General features: G+C 29.1%; 1 protein-coding gene across 19 annotated transcripts in view; it reads right to left on the bottom strand.

Annotated features, from left to right (window-relative positions):
- The window catches only part of LOC103573120 (disks large 1 tumor suppressor protein), a 216,960-nt gene that overhangs the window by 52,356 nt on the left and 136,904 nt on the right, over nucleotides 1-27,700 (bottom strand). For 10 of the 19 annotated variants that reach the window (XM_008552016.2, XM_008552018.2, XM_053741344.1 and 7 more), the window contains 3 exons: nucleotides 26,998-27,093; nucleotides 23,816-23,986; nucleotides 6,856-6,891 (listed from right to left, as the gene is read on the bottom strand). In XM_008552016.2, the coding sequence (XP_008550238.1) occupies nucleotides 6,856-6,891; nucleotides 23,816-23,986; nucleotides 26,998-27,093 (303 nt within the window). Of the gene's footprint in view, nucleotides 1-598; nucleotides 971-1,767; nucleotides 2,750-6,855; nucleotides 6,892-17,528; nucleotides 17,637-19,097; nucleotides 19,284-23,815; nucleotides 23,987-24,649; nucleotides 24,955-26,997; nucleotides 27,094-27,700 lie in introns of those variants that run through there. The other 9 variants (XM_008552028.3, XM_008552029.3, XM_008552025.3 and 6 more) reach the window with 8 other exon arrangements.

Here is a 27,700-nt window from a genome sequence, read left to right as displayed (position 1 = left end):
CTTTAAAGATAAAAAATGTGATATAATATTATAGTTGTACGACCTTCATATATATGAATCATGACAATATTACAAACAAATCTGTCATGCCAATTATAATCTATTCATCTCTCTATACTCGCAATATATATAATCTTTCGTGTTAAAGTTTTTACAACGTTATATAAACAATTTTATCTTTGTACGAGTTAATTAGCACAGTGATTTCCCAAGAGAATTTCTTGTTTATTTATTTTTATAGCAAGTCAATAAGCGATTCGTTGTGTGCTGTTGAATGAAACAGAAACAGAAACATAAACGATGATTTCAAATTTCAATCTGATGAAATCTGTTATTGTTATCAAAGGGAATCAAATATAGATAAATGTATGAATAGAGAGGAATACGAATGTTAGTGACAACGGATCTCATTTCACGGATCTGTGTTCGACGTTATCGAAAAGCTTCATGAGTATAAATAACCCCAGTAACAATTTTTGTTATAAAAAAAAAAAATTTTTTAACAATAATGACCATTCAAGTATGAACACAAATCGACGAATGTACAACGGTTTTTATTGAAGAATATGTAGTATTTTTTTAAGTGACGATGACTCACCGTATCGAGATTAAACAGGCTCGAGACTTTCTTCAGAAACCCGTCTTGCGACTTCTTCTTCCTTCTCGTCGTAGCCATATCCTTTACTCTTCGCGATCAGAGTTTGGCAATTCGAACGTGAATTAATCCAAGGCTAACTCTTTAGCTTTATGTACTTAACAATGTAACAAATTTTTATGATATTTTTGATATATAAATTTATTTATTTATATATTTTTAAATATCGATACACATTTTATAACAAAACCACTATTGTAATGTACGAGTTTCACCAAGTAAACTGATAGTAAAATTAAACCCGATTTATTGCAATGGATATATATTACACTTTTTTATTACTCCATCAATCTCCCGTTTTATTACCTTGCGACACTATTGCAACCGCAGAAAAAAAATAATTTAAATGAAAAATTAAATTTTAAAATAATAATTTCACGTGTAAAAAAAAAATTTAATGTTTTAAATTGGAGTTTGAGTTGGGGAGTAGGTTGAAAATTTTTTTTATTTCTTCCAGTAGAATAATAGTTTTGTCTATTTGTATTTTATTTTTATTTTATGCTGTTGTGAAGAGGAAATACTAGCGTAGTTGAACGATAATAAAGTACCAAGTGTACTATCGTATTGCTCGTCGTTGCCCTAATGTCCCTATCCGTCAGTTCGCAGGTGGGTGTTACTCTCACGGTCACATGTCCACGTTGTCGTTTGTGTTGTTACAACTGCTATATATTTATATGCATATATATATAAATATATATATATTTTACATACATACGTATATATGTAATGTGTATATACTGATATATATATATATATATATATATATATATATATATATACATATATATGAGTAAATGAGAAAGAGGGATAATAAAATGTGAGATAGAACAGAGAATGAGAACGAGAATCGGAAGGACGAGTTTGTTGTAAAAAAAAAAAAAAAAAAAAAAAAAGAGGGGGCTGGAGTCGAGTACCGTGACTATGAGGGTCAGGGCGTAATCCTCAGTGCAGTCAATTTTTTAAAAATTTATTATTGTTATTATTAATGGGATGATATCAATCGCAGGTTGACATGCAGGTGTACAATGTACTCCAAATAACTTGATTCAAATTTTTTTTTACACGTGGGAAATAAAAGGTAGATGTAAATGTTAAATAAAATCCTAAATTACTTGATAAATAAAAAATTGTAGCTTTTTACTAAAAGTTATAAAAAATGAATCTGGAGCCGGAAATTTAACCGGTTTTAATCTAACTCCATTTTAAAACTTATTAATATTTTCACTAAAAATCCGCACATTAAAAAAGAATTTATGTATGAAATTACATATATCTGCCTTATTTTACAACAAATGTATTTTTTCGACACTGGGCACGCGTAGAACTAAAAAATCACTGTCAACTGTAATATATTTAAGCCGCATTCCACGCCTGTTGCGTCGTCGTAGTCCAAGATCAACGACTTGAATTTCCCTCCACAATATTTTATACACTTTATATATCTATATATATATATATACATATATATATGTACATATATGATACATACACACACTAATAAATATTAAATAATATCCGAGGCGTATATTAACAATAGTACGAACTATCTCACGTTATTTACAAATGCACTTTATTTATATTGCACCGGTAAAACCATAAATAGTTATATTTAACTACAATATATACATGGATATTTTTTAATTCCTCAGTCAGGGAATTTACTGTGAAACAAGCGCCCGGAGAATAGGCTTGGACATGGTTCACGGCGTCTCGCGTAAACAGGTTGCACAGAGAAGTTGTTCTCTTGCCCCTGTCCTACGTACACCTACACGTCAACACAAATGTCCATTGCACTAATACACGATAAAACTAACTCCCACTTCTCCAGTAAAATACCATAGACTCAGGGACTAACTTCACGGTGCACTTGAATACACTTTGAAATTCTGTCTAAAGTGCCGGAAAATTGTGGAACCGGCTTGCGGCTTATTAAATTCTCAAGTTAAAATTTAATATTAAAAATATTTTCCCCCAATATTACAAGCCCTTCATAAAATATTTATTTTATACTATACTTATAAATAGTATACTCTGTCTAACTGCCCGAATGAATAAATAATCATATATATATTATTTTATTTCAATGGCGGCAGCAGTTCTTGCAGGTCGCGATTGTCGCGACACTGGATACCGTAACCGCTGACGTCACCATACATAAACTATATATAAAGTAGAGCCTGTATACTTAATGTTATACGTACTATTCATTTAAATATACCTGTGTATATAGTACATAGTACTACTGTGTAGGAGTGTACTATTTGATCTACTACGAGAGCTACGAGTCAAGATAATACACAATATAGTTTGACTAGATTGTATATTTAGACTAGACTGAACATACTCAACAGACGAACAAAATAATTTAACACGATCTCAGCCGAACGTTTACGATTCTATACGATTGCGTGGGTGCGAACTACAGATTTTTAAAAATACTAACTGATCTGATAATATTAGTTTTAGTAGATTTTCAATATTTATTTAAATATCGGGAAGTAAATTTAATGAATTATTTATTCCGAGCTATGATTTAATTAATTTTAAACAATAGTCAAGAGAAAAATATTTTTAATTTATTATTCTTGTTGTTGTTGTATGAAAAATAGTACTTGTTAATACTTAAAATTTCATCAGGTTGAAGTAAAAAATACTAGAGCTGAGAATTTACTGGAGCAAATGTATATGACCTTGTTCTCCACTGGGAACAATATTCTTGGGGCTCTTGTTCCCGCCAGGGTCATGAAGCATTCAAATTTCACGAGAGCACTGAGTTACGCGCAGTGTAGCACAAACATGAGAACAAAATAGAGAGAAGTGTATGAGCACTGACGAGAAAGTGATGAATGTGTGGTTGATGGAGAAAAATAGGCAGAAGAGAAGAAAGATTGAGAGAGCCCGTGTAAAAAGGAATCTCGACTCTTTTTTTTTAAATTGCTTACGGGCAGTGCAAAAAAAAAAATGAGTATTTTAAGTGTGTCACCTCACACTTGGAATAGGTACCCTAGAGCTATGACCCGGAAGCTTTAGTAATTCTTTAGAGTACATCAAAAGAGAATAGAATAGTGGATGTGGGTGATGAGTGTGTCGAGATATAAATATCAAATGACTGGAGATTCATATAGATTAATGTCTATTTTTAATATATGCTTTATGTTTATATTTATAATGTTAATAAATATAAACTTCATAATTACAATGATAATTGTTGATAATAAAGAATTTCAAATTTTAGTTGCATTTTTTAGCAAAAAAATTGACATATTTTTTTCCTCATTAGCAAAGCCCACGTGTAGTTACTGTTGTATTTAACAAAAGTATTATTTGCGAATGTCTTTTTTCTTTTTTTTTATTAAAAAATATGAAAGAGGTACAATAGGCCTTGGGAGTTCCCAATCTAGCATTTGCGAATGTCGAAGAAATTCTGACGTGACCTGACATCTTGTGGATTCAATCAATATTAACTTTATCGGTAAAACAGACCGAGATTTACCACGCATGCGCGATGATCGTAAAAGAAAAAAAAAACATTCTTTACTAAAGAATTTTTTCATATATTTTTAAGTCGATAAGTAAAAGTGATAAATTTAACATATTTAAATTGATTGAAAAAACTCTTAATATTGACTACCAATAACGTAAGAAATATTTGTTTATTGATTTAAAGAAATTTGATAAAAATGTCGCAGCTTTGGTACTGGAATAAATTCGTTTAATTTTTTAACTTGATAATAAATAACAAAAAAATTACGCTCTGTAATTTTTCATGTAAATTTTTTTGCTGGATTCCTGTCTATAAAATTCGGGTTGGAAATTCAGTCATAGGATAAAAATTTATTTTTAGTGTAGTGAAGTTTAACGTGGGTGCGCAACGGCTACGGCTGCGACATGTTGAGTGCCCAGTAGTAACAGCATGTACCCTAGCAATTGTATTCTACTCACAACATTCTCGTCCTTTCATATGCATTCACTGTTTTAACACGCGCTCAGTCGTTTGATGAATCTGCCTGTCAATAGCTCGTGCTCCGTAAATCACATAAACGTGCACAATTGGATTCAAGGAAACAGGATAAATATTTTAAAAAAATAAACAAAAATAAAAAATTATAAAAAATTATTTCATTAAAAATTTTATTAACAAAAACAAACGTAAAATAAAAATAATAATAACAAATTGCACTTGCAATATATATTATAAAAATAAAAAAACATTCCTTATGGTTGCATCAAAATTAGTGTCTTGATCTCTTCAAATAACTCCATGCGATCAAATCCTAATAATTAAAAAAAAAAATAAATAAAAATATAAAAATAAAATAATGAGCTGAGTAATGAATTAGTGACAACTACAAATATTTTAAGCCAATTCCATTGTTAATAAAATTCCCATTGTCATAACATGCTAAGTATGAGAACAATTTCGCGTAATATTTAACGCACGTACATCAGAAAGTAACGTAAATTTTGTTTTCATTCTGTTGTCATAGTATTACAACTATAACTCCTACTCCTACTATTCCAACTCCTTGTTCTTCTTCTTCTTCTTATACTCGAGGTTCTATGCTACTACGACATACTACGCGACATTTTAAACAAATTGCACGGAAGAGAAGCAAACTTGCTGTACTCATTATACGATATTAAATTAGAAAATGAGAGTAACTACCTCACCATCACACTCACTGTCGTGGAAGCAAAGTGTTCTAAAGTATAGTAGCCGCGGGAGTTGACGAGCTTGGAAGGCTCAAACTCATTTACGTAATGCGTTTGATAAAAAAAATTTAATAATAATAATATTAAAAATAATAACAATAATGATAATGACAGGTAGAAAAAAAATGAAAAGAAAATTGCGTTCATTTTAATAAGTTTGTAAGGGAAAAATCAACCATAAGACATATGTTCTTTTTTAGTATATATAAAACGTGCTCATCTCTCGGTATCACTTGAAAACCTGATAAAACTTTTTCCACTTCACAATCTTACGTCTAAGAAGATTTGGTACGATATCCCCCAAGCGAATCTCTCGTTTGAATTTCAAATTTTTTGCCTTTTACTTTCGCTTTTTTTTTTATTTTTCATTTTTTTTTTTTTTTTCTGGTGGTTACTCATGGATACGTGTTAAGGTTTTGACTTTGAATGAATTCGACAACTCGATTCACGCAGAAAACTGGGCTTTTAAAAGAGTTGACACTTTAGTAGCTACCACCATATATCAGGAAAAATTTTTAAATATGAAAAAGTCGGGTTAAATATAAATGTGATCGAGTTATTGGGAAATATTCAAAAGTTGAATGGGAGTTTTTTTTTATATGAAGAAGAGAAAGGGTAAAGAGGAGGAAAAAAAAAATTGTCAGAACACTCGAATTGAAAAAGCCCTAAACAACGGTCTACTTGAGACTGAGTATCTATTGACAATTCATTCGTCCGTTCGTTCGTTCCTCCACACTCGTGTCTCTAGAATGAGTGGCCTTTTGTCCTCGTGTTCAATCTAGAATATAATATTGAAGGGCCACGGATTTTAATAGACATTCTTTGAACATAAAAAAACCACTTTACATTCGAGTATTGATTTTTCATACTTTTTATTTTGACCTCCATTTGTTATTAAATCATGAAAGCATTTTTTTTTAGAATTTAGATTTTAATTTGACGACAGATAGAATTTACGTGACTTTGGATGATAAAAAAATTTTTTTTAGCATTGTATCGTTTTATAAAAGCGGTAAAAATATCTTATTCACGCACGTATTAAGACATTTCAAGCGGATCTAAATGATAAGACAAGATCGATTGCTCGCTTCTTTACTCACTTGACACTCGGCAACATTTATCACCCCGAAGTGTAGAGAGTTTTTTATTCTCACGATAGAAAAACATAACGGACAAAAAATAAAAAAATGCTGAGTCTATTCTCAATTATTTGTGAATAATCGACTCGAGTGGTGAAGTTGCTTTTTAGCCAGAATTGTTTTCTCAAAGATAAGCGTCGTTATTTTTCAATGTAAAAGATAGTCAAGACCCAATGGCTTATATTTTATCCGTGTAAAGTGTTACATCATTAATTAAAAATAAATATTGAAGCCAACAGACAAATGCATGCACTCAAGCTTCTAGATTGCAAAAAAAAAAAAAATATAAACAAGCATCATGCATTACACTATGAATAGTTTATAAAGTATGATTAATTTATTGCTTACCTGATCCTCATCATGCCCCTGCCAGCTGTCGTGGCTCTGTAACAAAAAAAAAACACAATAAATAATCCATGCTTGAAATCCCCTAAAATTCATGAATATGTTTTACAAACAGTATCGATAAGCTTTAAAGCGCTCTAAATTGGGGATGAAGCATGAAAAAAATATAAAAAAAACCAAGTAATCACGAAATATTTCCACAAGTTTTGAATTTTTATTGCGAATATCCCGGCAATCCAACATATTCTATAAAGTGTTGAAAAACGATATGTTATTGCTTTCAAATCGATTTATTTATTTCACTTTTTTTTTTTTTTTATATCACTCATATAAATATAAAAATATATTCATATCGAAGGAGATTGCTATTTCCCGCATTGATCATCCGAGCGGGTTTATAATTTGCATTGATATCGATATGTGTATTTTTATTTCATATTTTTTATTCTCCTACATATTTACTATTATTATTATTTAAATTATATAAAATAGAATTTTACTTCAGTCATGACTCATAACTCGTGAAAATAAATTATATGAATATTTATGATTTTATTATTTATTGCACGCCTAAAACGCGAGGCATTTGGGTGTGCTTAGCTCTCGCACGAGAAAGTCAGATGGTCTCATCTCCATGTTATTGTATATTGCATATATATACTATTTAAAGTATACATATATCAAAAAATACTCTACCAAACAAACTTGATATTTTTTAAATCATTCAATCTAAATTATCATAAAGAAATAATGAATTTAAAAAATTTTTTAACCGCCCATCAATCATTCTATGGATGTATATAACCACCATAATTTCGAAAAAACTCAATTAATCGTCCCAATTATACTCTCTCCGAATAACAACATCGTAATCCTATTTTTTTATCCAAATATGTATATCATATTTTTACAATGAAAACCGAAAGCATTAAAAAATATATCGCGGCAATTTATATTCATATTTGTGTTTTATCTTTTGCTGATAACTTCCACTTCCGGATTCTCATACATTTCTATTTTTGTTGTTATTTAATAAATTATTTAAACGCAATAATAAACTAAAAAATATTATTGGATCATAATTATATTATATACACGAAAATAAATCATGAGTAAATAAAAATGATGAATCATTGAATATAGAGTGACACCTGGCCGGATATTATATTCATCGATTGATTAAGTGTTTGAATTAATAAATTGGGCTGATGAATGTCGAGGACGGATAATCGAATAAAGAGAATGAGTTTAATTTATTTTAGCAATAAATTATCTGACTCTCAATCTTTCATTGTGCCAATAAACCAATCATTTGGGCGCCTATGTGGGCATATATATGTGTTTATTATTAATCCAGTTGGGCAAGTTGAGATTGAATGGACAGTAATGGAGGTTTATCAAATTGATATAAATAATATATTAGATTTATATGGATATAGATATGGTGTTGGTATAGTATGTATGTTCATCTCTTTTGCACAACAGTTTATCGGATACGCATAGACTCGCGTGCCACCGGAAGTATAAAGCTCGTTCGTTCGCGTACAGTAGTCGCGGCGGTACTACCGGGTCGGGTTAATGCTGAACCGCATTGTTAGATTTATAGCGACGATATAAGCGAGCTCAAGCCACGCTGAAACGTGCTCTATGGTTGCTATATGGTATTTAACAATATATATATATTTTTACGACGATAGAGAGAAGAGAATACACCCTATTCTCCTCACAACAATAATCGAGGTTAAATACTTTTTCATCCGCTTTCAAAATTATTCACGTAATGTTTCATTTTGAATCGCGATATAAAATTACAAATGGCTAAATTCTGTACTCGGATATAAAACTAAAATGAAAATACTGTTAGATAAGCAATAAATCAATTTTTTTTGACGAATTAAAATTTTATTTTATTTTCAATTACGTATTTTAATTAAAACATCAGATAAATATTGATTGTTGCTTTTTTTATTGAACATTTGATTCTTCTTAATGTTTTAGCATACATAAAAAATAGCCTATAAAACAAATTCTTTATTGGTTCAGTTTTTTGAATTTACATTCAATACTAAATTGGCGAATAAATACAATGTTTTTATTGAATTCTAAATGTTTAGAAACTTATTCCTTTCAAACAAAAATATTGTATACTTTAAAAAATATATTTTTTTCACATGAACTTATGATAGGAAAATCGTTGCACCAACCATAAAAAAAACTCACAACAGTATTTTTAAAAACTTTAAATGCTATTTTCATATCAAAAAAATAAAATAAATTTAGAAAATTTCAATTCCCGCCAAAAAATTATCTTTACAATACTTAATAATAAAATTTTAAATAGGAACATTTTTTATGGGCATTAATAATTTTCATGTGAAAAAGTAAAGAGATATTTCATTATTTAATGAGGACATGCCTAGTCACTGCTATCTTTTAAATCCATCTTGTTAATTAAATAAATAAATTTATAATTATTAACGTTAATCAACCGTGTTAATTTGTTAACGTCATACTTATTTAAAACTCGTTCATAAATTTAACGTCACTGTTTTTTTAACTTGAGCATTTACTACCTTAATAATTTAAATTTCCCATTACAAAGTGCTCTTATTATAACTACTGAATAATTATCAGTTTCTAAAATAAAAAAAATTTATAAAAAAAAATAACAAATTACTAATTTCCGTTGTTGCAATTATCTTATTCAAATTTCCATTGCCATATAATTAGAACTAAAAGCACACAAGTAAACTAAGTATTTTCGCGCATCGTAAAACACAAGACTAGACAACCTATTACTTCGTACATTAATTAATCGAGAGACACATCTTCATAATTAAGAAACCACCGCCTATTTCCTACATACAAGGCGCTCTTATTACCACATCCACTCTCGTGTATTCCTCTACTCCATCCTTAACTTGTTTATCGTTCGGTTTAACTTTACTCTTCAAAATTTAATTTGCGTCGAATGTTCAACTACTAAATTTCACTATTATCGTCATCATCATCACAATTATCATCACTGTCATCAGTATAACTTCAAGTATTCAATAATACGCTAACAGAAATATTGTTAGTAATTAAAATATAAAATTCTCAATTATCAAAAATAGATTTTGAAAGGGAATTTGGGGGTGAATAGGATACTGTATGAAAAGAAAAAAAAATCTTTTTTTTTAAAACGTTTCCTAGAGGTTTAGGAAAGAATTTGCCAACTTGATCGCCTCTAGCAGAATAGAAACTCCGAAACTTTGACCAAAAAAAAATTTTTTTTTTTCTAATAGTAATGTTTTGTTTCAGTTTTTCTAAATCAAGAAAAAAATGAATAACGAACATTTTTTAGTAACAAAAAACTTTTTTTTTATTACAATTTTTGGCCATATTGTGGAGGTGGTGAACTTTTTCTATTTTTTTTTGACCCTAAGTAAAGATTTTAAAACAAAAACAAAATATTCTTTTCCCAAAATGCTATCTTGTTTTATTCCGAGTTTTTATATATTTTATTCTGTTAGTAATAAATAGAATATAAAATAATGTATTTACATAATACCTTTGACAACTATGAGATTCAAAATCGTCGATTCAGAAAACCCTTTATAGAACTAAGTATAAAGTTAACTCAATGCTACTCTGCTCAGCTTAATTTTATTTTCCGTTCTACTGAGAAGCTTATAAATATATTTTATTTTCTTTACTTCTATTATTAATTTTTTTGGTGAGTTAAATTCTGTTATAAGTATAACTATGATAGTCGTAACAGAATCTATTGGAGGGTCAGATATTTCGATTAACCATAAACCGCTTGGTGGGTGGATAAGATATTATACTAAATATCCCGGATGCTCAAGCTTTCGGGCTTGATTGCACGAGTGGATCCAGTCGAAGGATTTATGATAAGCATACTTCAACTCTATCATAGATTCCAAGGCTTAGAATAGTATCCGTTAAGTATATACAATATTATTACCCCATATATTAAGGTCTATTAACAAGACTTCCCGTCTCAGAGGCTTCTAACTTATAATCTAATATGAGACGTGTATCACAAGCTCAAAGTTTTTGTTAATTAAGCAAAAATACTGTAAATATTTTTTTTATAGTTTTCTTTCACAAAAACTTGAAAATTTCTCATGAGTCATTTAATGAGTGAAAGAAACAAAAATACTTCTTGTTTCTTAGATTTTTTTTTAATCAAACAAAAACGTTGACGTCACGTTTATTAATTAAGGTTACATTTTTTGTTTTTACGTTTTTTTTTCTTTTCCCAATTAAACGAGTTCACGTAGGCCACAGACAGTAAACTTCGCTACACGTCTATAAAAAATTGAATGATGCATGCAACTAAATTTATCGATCTATATATATCAACTATTAAAAAATAAAAACATCAAACTGTTGGACAGATAGCAAGAATTATTTTCAAAAAAAAAATTTATAAATATAAAAAAAGTTTAACTAACAAGCTGAATTTTTTTATTATTTGACACATTTTTTATTTCTTCATTTTTAAATCAGGACTGATTGCATGTATCGGTAGAATTTAACTGCTACAGACACAATGAAACACGATGTCCAATTTAAATTTTATCACTTCCGTTCAAACAACCCAGACGGTGTACAATTGTACTTTTTTATTTACTCCCACCTATTTTTTTTAATTATGCAAACTTTATTGATTCTCGGGACTTAATTATTATTATTATCAATAATTATTTCAACTACAAATATATTAATTAAAAAATTTTCCACACGTCTGACTAAACTCGTATCTCTACTACTCAGTAAAATTTTTTTTTTCGTGATTTAATAAAACAATTATTACCCTTCCAATAAATAACTTATGTATCACGCTATGAATTAATTCGAAGTTTATCATTTAATTATAATTTGACGAAAAAAAAAATTATTAATCATAAACTATTTGAATCATATCTTAATTGCAAAACTTAATTGAACCAGATTAAATCATTTAAATTAAGAATATAATTTAAGTGATAATAATCTGCTGTAAACTAACTTTATAATTACAAAATAAGTATGGACTTATATATACATATGTATGTTAAGAATGTATAGATGTTTTGATAGAGATAATTGCAGCAAATTAATCAAATAGAGAGTAAAAAGTTTTTATTTTATTTTTGACTTATTAACTCATGATGTGAAACAAGCACTTTGGGCAAGTAAAACTCACATCGTCTCATGAATAAATGTACTCTCCTGTGAAATGAGACTCACCCACAAGTTAAAGTAACTCAGAGTCTAGACGTTGCCCCCTGGCTCGTCGTACTACTCAAGACTTACAATCCCTATCAAGCTTATCTTTCTTCTTGCTCTGAACTGTTACTCGGGCGACTTCTCCTATTGCTTTTACTCCTGCTTCTTCTGCTGTTGCTGCTGTATTCAACCGATTATTCGCTATGGCTCGAGATTTTCGTCGCCCAGTAGTCAAGATACCAGATGGCCCAACGTTTACTCCCCCTCATCTCCACTTTCTTATGTGTGCACTGTATACCATACACTTCGCATTTCCGTTATCGTCCCTTACTATCGTCCAACCGTCTCATGAACCGGATATATGTATCACTATATATCTATATAAATATAGCATTGCGCTGTACTAGCACGTATTGTCCATACAAAAATAGTATAAAAATAAAAAACCTCAAACCCATTTATCTTTTATATTTATAAAAGATCGAATGAAGTAGTTTGTTTTATTTATTTATTTTTTTTTTCAAATTGAACCATTCTATTGTTGATAAAATATATTGCACCAACAAAAATAGTATATAAATATTTTTTTTCTTTCATTTTATGAATTACAGATAAAAAAAAATATTATTTTACCTTTTTCTTTTAAATAAAGAATAAAGTGAAATTAAAAATTTTTATTTTGTCATTAGTGAACTTGATAAAATTAACTTGTTCACTGTTAAAATTAAAGAGAGTATTTAATCAATAAGAACTCTATACTTTAGTATTTCATTTTTTTTTTTTTTTTCATTAATAAAGAAACTGCGGATAGAGATAAAATTCTCAAGACTTTAAGAGTAAAAAAAATGAAGATAAAGATGAAGAAGTTAAAAGTATAAGATTGTAATTAGTTATTATTGGTTATTATATGGAGCCATTTATCCCATTTCCAATGATTTTTCAATTAAATATATCATTGGAGATGTTGGGTTTTACAGAGCGTACGGGTGAAGATATTCCGAGCGAGATAAGGAAGCGAGAGAGGGTAGGAAAAGGAAAAAAAGAGACACACTCGAGTTTTCTCAATAGCATTACCCGTACTTTCGACACCAGACGACATCCTCCCGCTCGGTACGATGCACTTCCTTGTGCGAGATCTCTCGAATGATGTCGGCGTAAGACGTCGCGCGTAACAACCATCAGAGCCAATAATCGCGCTCCAGTGAATTTAAAATGTTCTACTACCACCTTTTTTATTTTATAATATCACTTTTACTATTTCAACAGACATATTAAATTTAATAGACTTTAATACAGTACCAGTGCTCTATAAACCCTATCTACATCTTGACGAAAATAAATAATAATAATAATAATAATAATAAAAAAGTAAGCAAAATTGCAAACGCATCGAGATTCTCGGGCCATCGAAGTCAATTGCTTGCTTCTAACACCCTTGAGACGTCGAGACAACAAGGCAAAATCTTACAATTTCATTTTATTTCACTTAAATTCCTGGCACTTTGCCCTTTTACAACACTCTGGTGTCTATTTGCCTTTTTTTATTTTTTTATTATTATTATATATATATATATATTTTTTTTTTATTTTCACTTGTTCTTTTATTGCGAACATGCATTACCAGTATGCATATTTTACAGAATAATCAAAAAAATAATTCTAAAATAAAATAAAATTTTATTACCTCAATTTTCGGACATTTTAAAAAATATTTATAGACATAACTCGAAGCATTTTTAAAAATATATCCGCTGTACTGATGTGACATGGGTTACAACGGAAACTAGACTTTAAAGAAGGTAAGAACAAGATTTTTAAAGTAAGAGCTCAGCAACAGTGACATTTTCAAAAGCTCTTGAGTGAATTATGAGGTACTAAAGAGGCGTTACGAGGTTTTTCTTATATTTTTATGTATATAGTATTCCATATATTTTTTTACTACTCTTAAAGCTCTAAAAAATAAAATAAATGCATATTTTAAAGTTTTTCATGCCCGTAAATAAATTTTTTATTTAAATAATTTTTTGTCTTTCGATTTTCCGATCACTTGGACAGAAAAAATTCTAAATAATGTTTTTTTTAAAAAACAATAAATTTTTGTCTCAATGACAAGTACTCGAATTCAACGGCACATCGATCTGTAGATTTATTGCAGTATGCCACGAATACAAATAAACTATAAAGTATAATAAGCTGCGATGTTATTTCCGGGATTATCGACCAAACTTGTAGATTCTAAAAATAAAAAATGGTCAAGGCTAGTTTGTCTGGCATGCTCGCTTGGATTACTAAATTACTTTATGAAACATTCTTACTTTATCGATTGTCTCATTACAGTAACTACCCGCCAAAGTATACAAATATCATAAATCATTATTTTTATTAACGTCACTTTACTCTTAACTTTTTTTATTCCTTGCGTCGTAATGGTTATCGTCGGCTACACTAGCTCGTTATTGTTTAGGTTGTCAAACATTAACAATGTCAACAATCATCAAATACATCAGACATCAATCAGTACACAGAGCACATTAGAAATGAGAGAGATATTAGGGCTTTCAATGTATCCGAAATTATATGGTACTATACCGAGGGTCATATATGTTGATTCACGACACTAATTTTCACAGTCGAGTGATGAGCAAACGACATTTCATGTTACGTCATTAACGATGAGTTTCGTCGTGTCACAAATCGAGTCGAAAACAAACTCAACTAGCCATTCAAGCATGCTTGCGTCGTAACATTATATTTGATTTCCATTTTCCGATAAATTTTATTACCGGGTAAATATTTATTTTATTATTATGATATAGATGTTTAATTTGTTCATAAAGTCATTGAATTTGATGTTATGCTTGTTGTCATTTCCCAAAAAAAAAAAAAAAAAAAAAAAAAAAAATACAATATTGAATTGAGGAGAATATGGGGTGAAATGGGAACTTTAAGAAATTCTACTATTGATATTTCTGTTAAATTGAACTTACAGAAATATAAAGAAAAAAGTTCTTGAAATGTGAACTTTTAGAATCTGATATAGATAAATAGTGGAAAATAACTTTTTTTAAGTTATTTGTATGAAATGAAATTAGAATTATTTCATGAATAAATTTAACTTTTTTTTTAACCTCACTTTCAATAAATTTATCTGATAACTAATTTTTTTAACTTTGATTAAAACTTATTTTCTTGTGGTCTCTAATACGGTAAAGTTTCTACTATTTATTTAATCATACAATAAAAGCTGTAATATATTTTAAATTTCGTTATAATGGTTTTCCTACAAGTCATTTCTTTTCAAATACTTCAATATTGATATTATCAATAAAATTAATGAATTTCTTTGATAAAATTCATGGAAAAAGATTTATTTAATGGAGCTAAAAATAATTTTCATGGAAATTCAATTTTTTTGTACCCCATGCGGTTCTAGTAGGTCTTATTGGTTACTGAATCAAAGTGATGAAGATATTAGATACGTCGATGATCGATTGAATAGTTGAAAAATGATTTGCTGAAGCCACATTGTGTAGTGACGGGGTTACAAAGTTCAACAATGTTAATTGAATAGTGTACAGCACAGAGAGTGGCAAGGCAATATATAACGATGTATCACGGGTATGTACTGCATGGACGTCGTACGATATACGAAATCCAATAGCTATTGCCACTGAAGTACCACGATCGTTCGATGAGTTTGATATACCCACCGGACCACCCTTGTATACCTTTACGTGGTAGTATACATATAACGTATCAGGTGGGATATTGCCCTGTCACACTATGCTACTATGCCTGTCAGTGGACACTATACACGCTAGACTGGACTATGCGTTAACCACGTTGTCTCTATTGTTGTCTATTGAATTACAAATTACACTGCCTATTGACACGCTCACTTGATCATTTTCATTTATTTTATTTCGTTCCATTATTTTTTTTTAATGTCATTAATTACAATATTATCTAATGAGAAAGTCTTTTAAGTAATTTTTTTTTAAATAATTACGGGCAGCACAATTCCTGGAGACCATAATAAATAAGAAAGACGGAAATTAAAAAAATTTAGTACATTTTGAGGAGGAAGAAAATTAGTGTGCCAGAGGAGAAAAGTTGTTTAAGTCTGGGATTTTTCATCTTTTAAATTTAGCATGATACCTGAAAGAAACATGATGGCCTTCGCATTTTGAGAGTGGTAATTTTAAGAATAAGATGTATGCCTAGACGATAAAAGTAATGAGATCCATTATAACGACGTGAGTTTTCTCCTGGGAGATGTACACGCTTCGCTTTTACAGTTTTACATTTTTTTTGTTTCTACCCTGTTACTTATTTTTTTATGTTTCACTACCTCTTGTTCTTCTTGTAGTACTTCAACATCTTATACTTATTCTTCAATTTTTTTTTCTCAAGAGTTTTATTTAAACAAAAAAAGTAAAAAATAATAAAAGAAAATAAAAAAAATAAAAAAGGTTGCTTTTATTTTTTATTTTTCTATTCTTGTGTAGTTGGGCCGAACGATGTCGGAGCCACGCACGCTTTAGATTTATACAACCTGCCGCCTTTGTGAAGTACTTTGCGTTAAATACTCCGAACATGAAACCGCCTTCTACTTTACTAGAGAGTTAAAATCAAAGTTTGAAAAAAAATTAAAACATTTAACAAAGAGTTAAAATACAGGTTGCTTTCAATCACTAACACAATAATTTTGTTTAAAATACGTGCAATTTAAATTTTTATTTCATTGATTTTATTTAGTGAGCTGAATTTAGAGATTTTTTTTTTATCTGGGTAAATTTTTTGTTGAGTAAATTTTTAACGGTGGTTTTGTGTTGATAAAAGTTATTTGAAGAAAAATGGTGTGTTATTTTTATAGCGAAACGAGGATCAACGAGCGTATGAAATTGTGTGACACCTTGTGGGATAAATTGAACAAAAAGTAGGTCAAACTTTAATAGCGGCAAACCGGTGTGATAGTGGACAATTGGAAGATCGGGTGTGTAGAGAAAAACTAAGATAAAAAACTTATTCTCACGTACTTGATAATTGAATCATATATATATATATATATATATATATATATATATTTTTTTTTTTTTTTTCAAACTCTTCCCTTATATCTCTTAATACTTTTTGTATTTAGCAAACTAAATATAATGTATATAGTAAAAAAAAAAAAAAAATGGTCTATGAAATAATGACGCCAATTTACAAAGTAGAGAAAAAAAAATTAAGTAAGTTAGCAATTGGTTCCGCAGTATCAAATTCACTTCCAAAAAGTTTTCTCGTACTCTGATGAGTTATATGTTACAAACCAGCGATAACACTTAGTTGGTGGTATGATACAGCGAAAAATATTTTTCCGAGTTAGAGTAAAAGGGAAAAGTATAGTTAGAAACAAGGAGACGGGGTAAAATAATAACTATGTGCTAAAGTTTTTGGGTGGGCAAACATACCAGATGAGGCCACCGGACTGTGAGGTAAACCTTAGCGCGGCCAAAAAGCCGCAATCTTCGCAGTCTCCGCAGCTTTTTATCGTTAATGCCCATCCCCATAAAGACGGGCGCCACACGTGATCCGCATTGATACTCCAGTTTGATAAGTCGTATCTCTAAATGATAACGCTCAAGAGTTTATGCAGTCTCTACCTGACATCTAGATTTAAATCTTCTTCACTCTTTCCTTAACTTTATTTTATCTCTATATACTGTTATTGTACTGATAAAAACACTTGCACGTGACTCCTTTATTTTATTTATATAGTCCGAGATTATTTTCAGTATAAACCACTTTTTCGAGCACGTGACTCTATTTATCTATTTTTTTTTTTTTTTTTTTCATTTACATTTGTAAATTTAATCAATTTCATTTTTAATTTCAAAGATACAAAAAATTATAAATCCATTTTAAAAAAATTTATTAACATAACGTAAGGGGGTGAATTAAAATTTACAAATAAATTTAAATACTATAAAAATATGTATATGGGTTCAGTGATCCTGCAGGTCGCGATTCGCGCGAGTGACTGCCGTTTTGCTTGATAGATTCAGTTTCACTCGGGGGATGCTGCCGAGTAAGGTGAACAGCGCAAGATCTACCCCCACACGCTGTGTCCATCCCTCTCCCCACGAATCGCTTCTACACCGCGACTACCCTGTTTTTCATACAATAGCCTATTTGCATATTTCCTTTTATTTGTTTTTAATTATTTGACGACTTCATTTAACTTTCTGTTAATATACATTTTATATATTTATTTCATTTTATTAAACTTTGTTATTTTTGTTTGTTGAATAAGCTGATTATTTTGTTTAGTTTCATACGTGGAAAGTTTACACATGTTGTGAATAAAATTATCGTTATTTATAATTTAAACTGAGGTGAAAATTCAAGCAGAGTTTTAGATGTTGCTATGAAATCCTCGTTATAAGTGAGATAATATCCGTTATAACTATTGCATAGGATTACCGCAACGGGTTCGTTATATGTTTGGATAGAGCAATTAGAATGAGTCAGCAGTACCAGTAGCAATAGCAACAGACCAAAAAGCCAATTGCATTTTATATTATTTATATTTGTTTCATTTTTAATTCTTTCAGTTTTCGCCTCTATTTGTTTTATTTCAGTCTGTTGAAACAATTATTTACTGTTATCGCGGTTTATCCTCTCTTCTTTACGTACATCTAAAAACAACACACACACTTACACACCCTCATTTATGTGGAAAATGTACTGTGTGATCGCGGATCCAATTACTCGATTTTCGCGAACATGATCTCTCACTTCATTCAAGAGCTTTGTTTGCTGTTAATGTCGTATATTTTTTTTTTCTAACAAAGAACCGTTTTTCATTTTTCTTTTTTAATTATCACTTTCTCCATTCACCGAAATTCTTTTTTCATCAACATCGAAAATTAATTAAACAAATCATTAAAAAAAAAAAAATTCTTTAAATAAACAAAAGCTAGAATTGAAAAAAAGACTGAAAAATTTTTAATCAAAATAAATTGAAAAAATTTACTCACCCTTCTTGGTCCATTAGAGTCAGAAATAGAGAATGTATCAACAACAGAATCAAAACGCACTAATTTTTTTTGCGGTTTCTTAGGTCGTGGACAAAGCGAACACATTGCCGGATTTGACGGAATAGTCGGGGGCATGATAATCATCAGTTCTCTCGATATATTTTTTTTTTGTCAGTTTAAATAAATTAAATGTAATAATCACTATTAGTCCATCACTAAATATAAAAAAAACATTACTGTGTTTTCTCTTAAACTGATTAAAATTTATTTTTACTTAATCATCATAGGCTTTATCAATAAATCATTCAAATTATTAATCAGCTCAAAGCAATTTTATTAATTAATATTTGAATATCCCTCAATACATTAAAATAATATGTAAATAAATGAGTAATAACTATTAATTATTATTATTATTATTTACATTTAATCATCTATCAACAAATATACAAGCATATGATAATCCGAGCTTTTCATATCATTTACCGATTAAAATACTACGAGCTTTCGTGTAAGTCGGTACTACAGAATACAGAGATCTACTCTTACTCATTGGCAACAAGAGAAACTAAATTTTGTTCGCTTCTGTACCAGTGAGCGGTTTCAAGTCTCGAAATCCTAAATCTTAGAATTTTGTTTATCATTTCTCAATAACTTGTACCAAATAACAGACTTCCATAGAGACAATTTAATTAATGAACAATAAACAATATCAAATAATAACTGATTGTCATAATTAAACGTATCGTAAAATTAATTATTAATGAAAATTTAAAACAAACACGTTGATTGGTTCACTGATTCATCATACATTTAATCGGATTAATTAACGTTATCAATACTAGCACTCAAGTACACTTTATATTGTTCGTCAGTACACAATTAATGTATTATTTGTTAGCTACAGTGAAGCTTCACTGCTACTCTACAGGAAATCGTTTGGCCCGTGCAGCTATTTACGTGTCCAACTCATAACTGAAGCCTAAATAATACTATTGTTTAAAGCCAATGATGTTCATAAATAAAGTCCTTAAATCCTTAAAACAAAGAGGTATAAAATATATAAAATATGATACGGTTGAGTGGATTTAAAGTTATCCTTTATTTGTAAAATAAATCATTGACTTAGTCTTTGGTTGACCGAATAAACCATTACGTTGACGGTATAGGTCGATAACGCTTGCCGAGAAACTTTAGCAACCTCGTACAATACCTCACCTCTGTTTTAATGCAGTAATACATATATATGTGTATATAGATATACAGGGATATGCAAAGGTTATATCAAGTTGATATCAGTGAACGAGAATGTATATTATGACTTATGTGATTGCACTTCCATTGATTATACTATTGTATTTCATTGTTATCAGCAGGGGCTTTAATTATTTTATATGACAGTTGTTTGTGTAAATACATCAATCATTTATTTTGAAATAACTTTTTTTAAAATCCATCGAGTAAAGTTACTTTTTACTTCAGTTTGATTTTTTATTAATTTTGTTATGATTGATTAGTTTATTTTGAAGTACATTGGACATGGTTTATTAATTAAAAAGCTTTCAAGTCAATTCAAGCTTAACGTATTTGCCGTTTTTTTTTTTTAGTTAATTGAGAATTTTTCAGTAAACATTTAACGTTTAAAATTAATCGGAAATTTTTTTGCGGATAATGTATTTTTATAAAAATATTTTAGTCGATTGATTTGAGGATTTTCATGTGCGGTAAGCATTAAATAATTACAGTATTTAAAGATTAAGTTGGATATTATGTTAAATTTTTTCGGAGATGAAAGATCATTGACCTACGTCACGAACGTCAGCCGCGATTACTAGTTGGTCTCGAGAGCTTACTTACTCTTTGCTCGGTGGAAATTTAAATCATACTGTGGTTTGAGAAAGTTAAAATTTAGTTACAGTAATTTAAATACTCGTAACATCTGCTGTCGCAAAACTTTAAAAATAAAATATCATTTTTTTCTTTTCGTATTGAAACAGAGAAAAAAACAAGATGAATATTAATAAAAAGGTGCAATAAATATATGTATAGATAAAAATAAAAGAGAAACAAGTTGATTTGAATCCGTGAGTTTTTTTATTTCTCGTGTTACAGACGTTGATGAAGAAAATATTGCTCAGACTCGCACAGTGAATATTCGCTGAGTAAAGTATTCAGTAATACGGATGATCCATTGGATATTGAAGCTGTGACTTTGGGATTCGCTTCACATTCAGGCATAACTTGGGAATTTAAAACGTAATACCGAGATGAATCCGACAGCGACATCTCCGCAGACATTTTTACTGTTTTTTTTTTTTTTTTTCTATTATTTTCATGCTCACTGAATTCTCTCCGTCGGTTTTTTTTTTATCTTTTATTTAAAAAAACTTACAACGAGACACGTACTTTTATTTTCATATCGCGAAAGCAAGAAATATTAGGATAAATATGAAAAGAAACTGCTTAGACAAAAGCTCGGTTTAACATTTTAGACAAAACAAAACGACTAAAAACAATTTAAAAAATAAAAAAAACTCATCTTATCTCTTAGATCATATTTTTATCAAGCTACAACAAAAGCTAGTTCCATTAATAAAGCTCGCATTAACCATTATTCAAATTAAAACATAAAACTCAGTTGCGTTTTAAATTCAAAATTTTTTTTTATCCCAAACGAGATCAATGAAATGCTCAAGGCTATTTTTAATTAAAATTCTAGAGGCTTATCTACACGAACAATGTATTTTTCATTGTTCAAACCCTGTTGACATATACATATGTAAAACTATATATATATATATATATATATATATATATATATATATATATATATATATATATATATATATATATATATATATATATATATATATATATATATATATATATATATATATATATATATTACATATTTACACATGCAGCATTAAGTTTCAAACAGATAAAAATTTTTTTTCATTTCTCTTTTTAATGTGACACACAAAAAGCCCAGAGAAAACACTTTTGTTCAAATTTATATCCGGTTTACCACTTTGTTTCTCACAAGTACTCGCGAACTACAGTAGTAAGGCATTTGTTTCAAGGATTATCTCTTGCTGTCTGACAATACCATTCTCTATTCACTTTGAATTCATCCACTCAATAAAATCTACCATAACTTATGTTTAATACAACATCTGCGACGCTAATGCCAATCAACATAAACCAGATAAATTTAAATATTAATAAAAAATAATCAATTTCAATCGATTATTAAAATTAATTGACATAAAAACTAATTCAAAATTTAATTTCAAACTTTTAATGTCAAATGCAAGCTTTTAAAAATTTTCATTTAAATTATTTAATAGATTAATGGTCATTTATTATTAATTAGCTGAGGTAATTGAAAAATCAGCGTAGATCGATAATTAGTAAATTACAAAATTATCGTAAATATTTCAAAAACGATTATCGCGGCATTTAATGTAAAATTATACCTCTGGGTGCAATATTAATTAGTAACTAATAGCAATAATGAAATTTCTTCACTAATTATCTTTCAAAATAATTAATGATACGTAATTAATTTATTATTTAATCACTGCACTATTTTATCGCGAACAATTTGTCAAGCGTTCGTATATTTGTTGGCAGAAAATTCCTGTACTTTTTTAAGGATCCGCAATAAAAAAAAAAAAAAAATAATAAATAAAGAATGATAAGCGAGACAAACGATTGAAAGGTAGTGCAGCGGCGGCGATGCAGGTAGGACTGTTGCACGTGTGCAGTCGCGATACTCGACCGGTGACGCAGAGGTCTTATTTATTGCCACGAGTGTGCTGCCACATGCATTGTTGACGACCTAAAAATTACCCGGTTTAGCATCCAACACTATACTAGCTAACTGAGTTAGATAAAATTTAAAACGGATATATCCTTCGGTAATGCGAATATATATTTTCTTCATCACTTTTTTCTTCCTCTATCGGCAATTAAAAAAAAAATCTCTTAAATTTTCATCGAGAAAATAAAAAAAAATAACAAATTAATTCCGTCATCTAATTATTTAATCAATAATCCAGTAAAATAGTCTCTTTAAATGACGTGACTTTTTATTTGTTTATCTCACGCTTAGAACAAAACTAATAAAGTAGTTTTTATTTTTTTTTTCATAAATGGATAAATTATTTCAAACCGTAAGTGTACTAATTAAGAGTGCAGACCAAACAATTATTCTGAGTGCGATAAGCAGAGCTGATAATATTATTTGTCCAAGGCTATACCAGTTGTTAGTGCACCGGCGACATGCGTGTTTAATATATGTAATAACCTACATATTTTATTATTCTATGGGCACTAAAAATTACTATTGATCTAATGTTATATTTTATTATTCAATCCTATTGATATTTTTTATTTTCGGGTACTTAAAACAACTTAACTTTTTTTTTAAGTTTTATTTTTTTTATTGATACTTGATAGTCTGTAGGTAATGCAGAATTTCGGCTTAAGGAAAATGATAACAGTTTTCCAGCTGCAAGCACAAGCTTTTCATTGATTTTCTGAGCTTATCTTGCAATAGTACATGACTCGGCTTACAGATGTCACGATCGCGAATTTGTACGGCGCATGCGCGAAAATTAAAATTTTCTAAAACTTGATTGAAATTTAAAACTTGAGTAAAATTTTCAAAATAAATTAAGTAATAATTAATTAAATATTTAAAAAGTACTTACTTTATGCGTGTCATGATTTGCCAAAATGTGTGGCGATGATTCTGGATGTACAACACGCTCGACAGAATTTGGTCTTGACACTCCGTCTACTTGAGCAGCCTCTTTTATTTGAGGTGGCGAAGGCGGCGGTGGCAATTGTTCGTCTACATTTCTCGTTGCATATCTCGTTTTCTGAAATATGAATTTTTTAAAATTACTCATGTCCCCACAAATTATTAATAGAGTATCGATTGATCGAATATTTATAAACTGTCTCGTACTTGCTGGGCTTAAAAGTAATCAAAATAACATCATGTTATGCAATAAAGGTAATACGTGGCTCAGAATAATAACAAAAGGTATATTTATATTTCATTGAAATATAAATCTGGATTAATCGGATTATTTATAAGGTTTCGGATTCAAAATAAAATCTATCATAAAATTTTTTTCAATCCATGTATGAAAAATTAATAAGAATTTGAAATTTGATAGTTATATAATTTCTCAAATTAAAAAAAAATTAAAACGTTAACAGTAAATTTTGTAAATAAGTGAAGCTTTGGAACGTGCGTTAGAATAATATATAAAAGTACTATACCTAGAATTATGAATTTACATTAGCACAATTTTCGAGCTTCTGTTCTTACTCTGTTGAAATATCGAGCATAATATTACGTCTAAGTATAGCTATGTAATAAAAATAAACAAAAAATTCCGCGTAACATAATTCAAATTAAATGATTTTCAAGAATTTCAAATATAAATATAATAAAATTTATATTTATTATACTATTATATATTCATTAAATTAAAATTCTTCTTTATTTTGAAACCATAATATATATAACTTACGTTGCAACATAAACCACACAACCGCCCATAATAATCACGAGTATTCTCATCATCTGTACTTGACACATATAATAAATCTATACGTTTTGTTTGTCTATTTTTCCGGATTTTCATCGGTACTGCATTGACGTAGTCGCTAAAACGACGCCGCGAATGTCGTACAATTGACACCCAATCTATCATGGTAGACAAGTTAACTAACTGCACTTAATATCAATAAAAATTTATATATTTTAATACTACGAGAACTAAACATGAAATATATTAAAATTTTATACAGCAGCAACTGAACGAGCTTTGCAATACACGTGAGCAGTGTGACTGACGTGTAGAGCTAGTCGCCTTTTTTTTATATTTCAATGAGAAAACGGTCTAAAAGAGGCTCCATTGTCAGAGTTGCTGATTCAGCTGTACATCCGTGTGAAGATTAATTTTTTGCTTTGAAATACACTTTTCTTTGTAACAAATATCTTCTTTTTTTTTTCTTTTAATTATCCCTTTGTAAGGTATCTGTAGAAAACTGTTTATTATTGACCTTTCATTAAATTGTAAAGCTAAATTTTATAGCAAACTAGTGATAATCACGTATTGAGTCTTGTGAATAAGACCAACGAAGTCTATAAAGAGTACTTGAGTTGTTCTTTTTACACTTTGTTCGTTTACTTAAGATATCCTGATTTTTGCGACTTTGATGTTTTTTTAGTCCGCTAATTAGAGTATTCAATTACTGTTATTATTATTTACACTACACTGTAAAAAATTTCCAACAAATTTTACTATGGGTGCATTGTAACACCGCACCATAAGAAAACTGATACAAAATTTACAAGTGTCCCATAGTAATCGTATGCGCATAGGTCCAAATCGTGTCATCTGCGCATACAATTTACTATGGGACACTTGTAAATTTTGTACCAGTTTTCTTATGGTCCGGTGTTACAATGCAACCATAGTAAAATTTAATGGGAATTTTCCACAATGTAATTATGGTTTCTAAAATGAATTAAATGAAAACTTTTATGAAAATTGATATTCAATCTTGATAATACACAATGATAATAATTTTTATTATCATTTTCAGATTAGTTATAATCGTTACTCGGGTAATATTTTCATAAAAACAAGGAAGTTGAATGATTGGTACTATATAAACTATTAGAGAAAACAATGAAGTCGATTTAATTGTTCGGGGGCTTTTATTTGAAGCTTATTCCAGTGAAACACCGATGAACCATGACCCCATACAGTCTCCTCCCTTGACCTCACACGCATACACAGTTAAATTGACGATACACTATGATCCCGATATTTAAAAAATTTTAGTAATAATAAACCGAGAATGTAATAAAACTTTTTCAGTTTCTAATGGAACTGATGAAATTAAATACCCTTTTTGATATAAAAAAATATGGATGTTGGTAAAAGATTAATCAATACAAAATGCTAAAAAATAAAATTCTATTTGACGAGTGAGAAAATTGGTAAAGAATTTTTTTTTTTTAATTTTGTTTTTTATTACCCAATAAACACAATCGACAACGTATAGAGAAAAAAGATATTACGGTATGTTCTGGTATTGATGCGGATGTAATTGGTCCTTCAGTTGGAAAATTGCTTATTGAACCGCAGCTTTTTTTCATACAGATCATTGGAAATTTTTTGAATTTTATTTTTAAAATAAATTCCAATAAATCAGATACTAAAAATAGATATCGCGGAAAAAAAACATATGAGTTTAATAATTTTAATTAAATTTCATTTATATTTTAATAAAAGCAAAATAATTAGTGTCTAGGTGATGCCGATTGTTGAAAACAAACCGCGTTGATGTAGTTGATAACTTACCGACCTAAAGATAACTGAAATTCAAATTTTTCTGTTATCTGGGTTTTCCCGAGGTACAGAAGAGTTTAGATGCATTTTTGTGCTTACGTCGGTAAATTCGGAAACTTATACCGGCTTTCCAAATGATCAATAATATGGAAATAATTATTACTATTTGCCTGATTATAATAATTACCGAGCCAACAATCAATAAAAGAAGATATTTTCGCTCTTTACCAAAAATTTAAATCTTGAAATGTCGTTTGATTAAAAAAAAACTAATTGTTATAATATGTGTGAAACACTACTTGTTGTGAATTTTCTGAAAAACTTTACGTTCGTGATTTTAATTAAAAAATACGTTTTTTTTTTTTTTTTTTTTTTTTTTTTCGGTACGGATTTAGTTTTCAGTTTATGTTAAATTTGAAATTACCTCTTACGTATATTATTATGTAAATATTTGTGAAAGTTTAAATTACTTTTCAATAATTTATTCATTCATGTAGCGAGTAGTTTTTACGAACCTGATTTTGGTCTATCGGAGTATCAGGGCTGGCTGACCTCCGATCGTAAATGTTCAACAATGTTTGTGTCAATGGAAAAGCGGAAGCTGGCCCACCCTGAAAGCATATAATAAAATACATGAAAAAGAAAAAAATCAATGAAATGCTCGGTATAAATTACAGCAACTTTGTTTGTTAATAACACGCGTGCAAACGTCAATTTAAATATTTCACTGTCAGATTCACGGATTGTTATATCACAAATATTAAAACTGACATTTATCTGAATTTAAAAATATCATCAATATTTTCTGTTAAATATTTGACTACAAAGTAATAAAGTTAATTAAAGTATTGTGTAAAAAAAAAAAAACTTTTTTTTAATTAAATAAAATATAGGACACTTTGAGTAAATTATTAGAATATTTAATTTTCCATGACACCAAGAACGTGAGAAGAAAAATTAAATTAAAGTAATTTATAGATATTAATAAAATTTTTCATAAGAGGACAAGAAGTACATTAAAAAAAAAAAAATAATGAAGAACAAAGAATAGAATAATTCTTTTTAAAATACGAACTATTAAAATTCTTAATAACTAGCCCTTCGGCGTAAATGAAATTCGACGAGATGTCGCATGTTACGTATTACCGTTTTTTATTCTCTTTGCGTAAGCTTTTCGCACTTTAATTTACTTTTCCCAGGATTACTCCTGGTAACAGC

The sequence above is a fragment of the Microplitis demolitor genome, chromosome 8, assembly GCF_026212275.2.
Source record: "Microplitis demolitor isolate Queensland-Clemson2020A chromosome 8, iyMicDemo2.1a, whole genome shotgun sequence".
In the NCBI taxonomy this organism is placed as follows: domain Eukaryota; kingdom Metazoa; phylum Arthropoda; class Insecta; order Hymenoptera; family Braconidae; genus Microplitis; species Microplitis demolitor.
Note: the sequence above shows the minus strand (reverse complement) of the source record. Positions and strands in the feature narration are given on the sequence as shown.